We start from the raw sequence: 3,106 nt of genomic DNA, 5'->3' as shown, positions 1-3,106 counted from the left end.
GTCATTCCTCAGAGGTTATAAACATACTGACATTTTTAAAAGGTCCATTCTCCCCCGCTCACCAACAGCATGATTTGATAGCCGTAAGAAACGTCTTCTTGAACGAGGTTCCTCGGGACAGACTCGCATTAAATAAACGAAGGAGTCGTTTTGTAAGTATTTGAGGATGTGAGAACAGTATTTGGGAACCCGTGGTCTGGCTTGGAGCAACACGATGAGGCAGATGAGCAGATTAGTCCTCTTGTCAGAGAATATAGTTAGTTTGATTTCCTATAGGAGCAAAAATAAAATCAAACAAAAATGAATAAATACAGTCACAGAGGTGTCACTGATTCCCCGCACATGCGGAGAGTGTCCATGCAGGGAGGCAGTAGGCGTAAGGGTAATAGTAGGACGGCTGCAGGGACAGCAGCGGGGGCCTCAGGATCTCTCCCGGGTTGTACTGTCTCTGGTCGTCCCGCACCAACACCTTCACCGCCACCTTCTTGGCCGCTGGGGTCGACGCCATCAGGTCGGCGGCCATCTGGCGGCGTTTCGTCTTGTATCGGCGGTTCTGGAACCAGATCTTGACCTGAGTCTCTGTGAGCTTCAGGGAGGCCGCCAGGTCCGCGCGCTCCGGGCCGGACAGGTACCGCTGGTGGTTGAAGCGACGCTCCAGCTCGAAGACTTGCGCGTGAGAGAAGGCGGCCCTGGAGCGCTTCTTCCGCTGCTTGGGCTGGTCCACACTCTTCTCGTCCAGGGTGCTGGAGTCTGGGAGGAGAGGGAGGGAGACACGCAGATGCAACATGCGCGTTAATTCCGGTATTTGTTTCTAAATGCAGCTGGAATCACGCGTGCTGGTTTAGAATGCGATTTGGTGCGCGTTGTGGGATGTGACAAAGGGAAGAATCTGAATTCGTTTAAGTGTGGATACTTTTACAGAAGTGTGTTTTAACGTTATAAGTGGTTCATCGCAGGTTTCTGGATGTCGTGTTTTTCGAAATGAGTTGAAATTGCCATTTTTCCATTCAGGCCTAAACATCACAGCTAATATGTTTATAAGACGAGCTGAAGTTCATCTAGTTGAAATAGGCTTACATTATTGTAGTTTTAAACTTTTGTCCAACGTTAAATGGACCATTGCAGACTGTATTAGTCAGTCACCATTAATAAGCGTGCGTAAAACTAGAACAATTCGTGCGTAAAATGTGCAAAAGAGATGCGCAGAGATGTTGTACTATTTAATATCTCATGTAAACAGGCCTGCTATCGGTGAACAACAACACAACCAGAGCACACATGATTATGCAACACTGTACCATCATTATTAAACTGCAGTATTGATAAAGCACTTGGCTCTTAGCACGTCAGTTTTTGAGAAAGTTGATTCAAATCAAGGAGCCACGCTTCTTCTTTTTGCTCTTTGCATACGAGTCGTTCAGCTTTACTCACCCGTAGCATTATTGGGCTCACTGTCACTCTTTGCGTTTTCCGCAGCAGCAGACTCGTGGTCCGTCTCCTCCTGCAAACTTTCCTCCGGCACGTCCGACGCAGGGTCTCCGTCTTTCTCCGACTTGCACGCGGCCGGAGTCTTGCTGTCGTTGTCGTCGCTGAGTCCCGAGTCCGAGTCGTAGCTTTTCTGGTCCGTCGGCTCACAAGCCTCCACATCCTCTCTCCGAGACCCGCCGTTCATCTCCCCAAATATTTTCCAGCACGTCGTCTTGGAGAAGCACATGTCCAAATCTGGCAAATGTCGGCTGTCGTCCTTTTTATTCAGGATGGCTTGTATCGAGAAAGGCATCAGCGAGTTGCCACGAACGGCCATTTTCAAAAGAGAAAAAAGCGACGTTTTCTCGCTCTTCAAGTTGAGTAATTAACCGACCCGGATAGAGGAGTCAATGTCAGTTCATCCACATTTTAGGCTACTCCCTCCGTGGAGCTCTGCTGTGGCTTATATATTTCCCCCAGTGTTTGGTTCCTGGTCGCATCCCAGCGGGAGAAGCTGTGAAAAAAGTTTCTGCTACATCCGCAGGCTCGATGCTGCTCCTCCGCATAGCTCTGCCATCAGCCCGGGCTCGCTCCAGTCTCCGGCCCTTTTCACACAATTTTTTTTTTTTTACCATCCACCCTCACCTGTGACTGACAAGCACTCCTCGTCGCCTCCTATTGGCCCGGAGAGGAAGAAAGCCGTTTCACGATTGGCCACTGTAAACTACGTCATGCTGCTTTCAACCGGGTGGGAAAAAAGTGAAATGCATGTTGGTCGAAGTGTTTCACAGGGGGCTGAACTGACATGCAGGTGGCCACCACACAAAATACTTCACCTAAAGGTTCTTCCAGATCAGAAAGGTTAGACTGTATCTCTGCATGGCTGATAAATACATATCCTGCTCATTTTAATTAATAATTTGGGATTAATTTGGCTGAATGTTATGTGCCGATAATATTGAAAGTTCGTGTGGCAGTAAATGCAACGTCTCGTGCGCATAAGCACACAATCAGCTGCAATACCAGTCGAAAAGTAAACGGGAATGTCGTGTCTCCCGTTTTACGTGTATCCCTTGAATGCAGCATCAGGACAACATATAAGTCGGATATTTAATTTGCTTTAAACTTAACCCTTCACTATCCAAACAGGTCTGCTGGGAGTCGTGACGTGTTTTCTTCTTTAGTAACATGTTGGGCAGTGACCAACGTGTGTCAGGTTGGGAACAGTTTACTCTTTCTACGTCTACGTGCTCTTTCTGGTCACTTCCTGGCGGCCTGCATCATGGATACCATGACCAGGTAGGCCTCAGCTGCTGCGACAAACCAATTATCGCTTTCTATAAATACGAGTTCAATCAGCTAACATTTCCTGCAACCTCCTGTTGCCTCGTGGGACGGTTTCATTAAACGAGGGCAATAGTTCTGATAACAGGTGACAGACTTGTGAATCCGTGTGAACACCAGTCAGCTTGTGCAACGTCCCATAAACACACCATTTATATTTCTAGGGAAATGTGAAACACAGGTTTTCACTGAAATGATCTCTTTCAACTATGAGACTATGTGACTTCATATAAATCGATTTGTATATAATAATAATAATAATAATAATAATTAATGCTCAGATTAAAATGTGCAG

The 3,106-nt window shown here is 46.9% G+C and overlaps 1 protein-coding gene across 1 annotated transcript; it reads right to left on the bottom strand.

Annotated features, from left to right (window-relative positions):
- Window positions 1-325: 325 nt before the first annotated feature.
- On the bottom strand, window positions 326-1,804 carry nkx3-2 (NK3 homeobox 2; the record flags this gene model as incomplete). Its single annotated transcript, XM_079228694.1, has 2 exons — window positions 326-750; window positions 1,432-1,804. 2 exons carry the CDS (start codon window positions 1,802-1,804, stop codon window positions 326-328), a joined length of 798 nt encoding a protein of 265 aa, XP_079084820.1.
- Between the last annotated feature and the right edge of the window lie 1,302 nt (window positions 1,805-3,106).

Source organism: Taurulus bubalis (genome assembly GCF_910589615.1).
Source record: "Taurulus bubalis genome assembly, chromosome: 13".
In the NCBI taxonomy this organism is placed as follows: Eukaryota; Metazoa; Chordata; class Actinopteri; order Perciformes; family Cottidae; genus Taurulus; species Taurulus bubalis.
The sequence above is the reverse complement of the archived record's forward strand: the minus strand, read 5'-3'. Positions and strand labels throughout refer to the sequence as shown.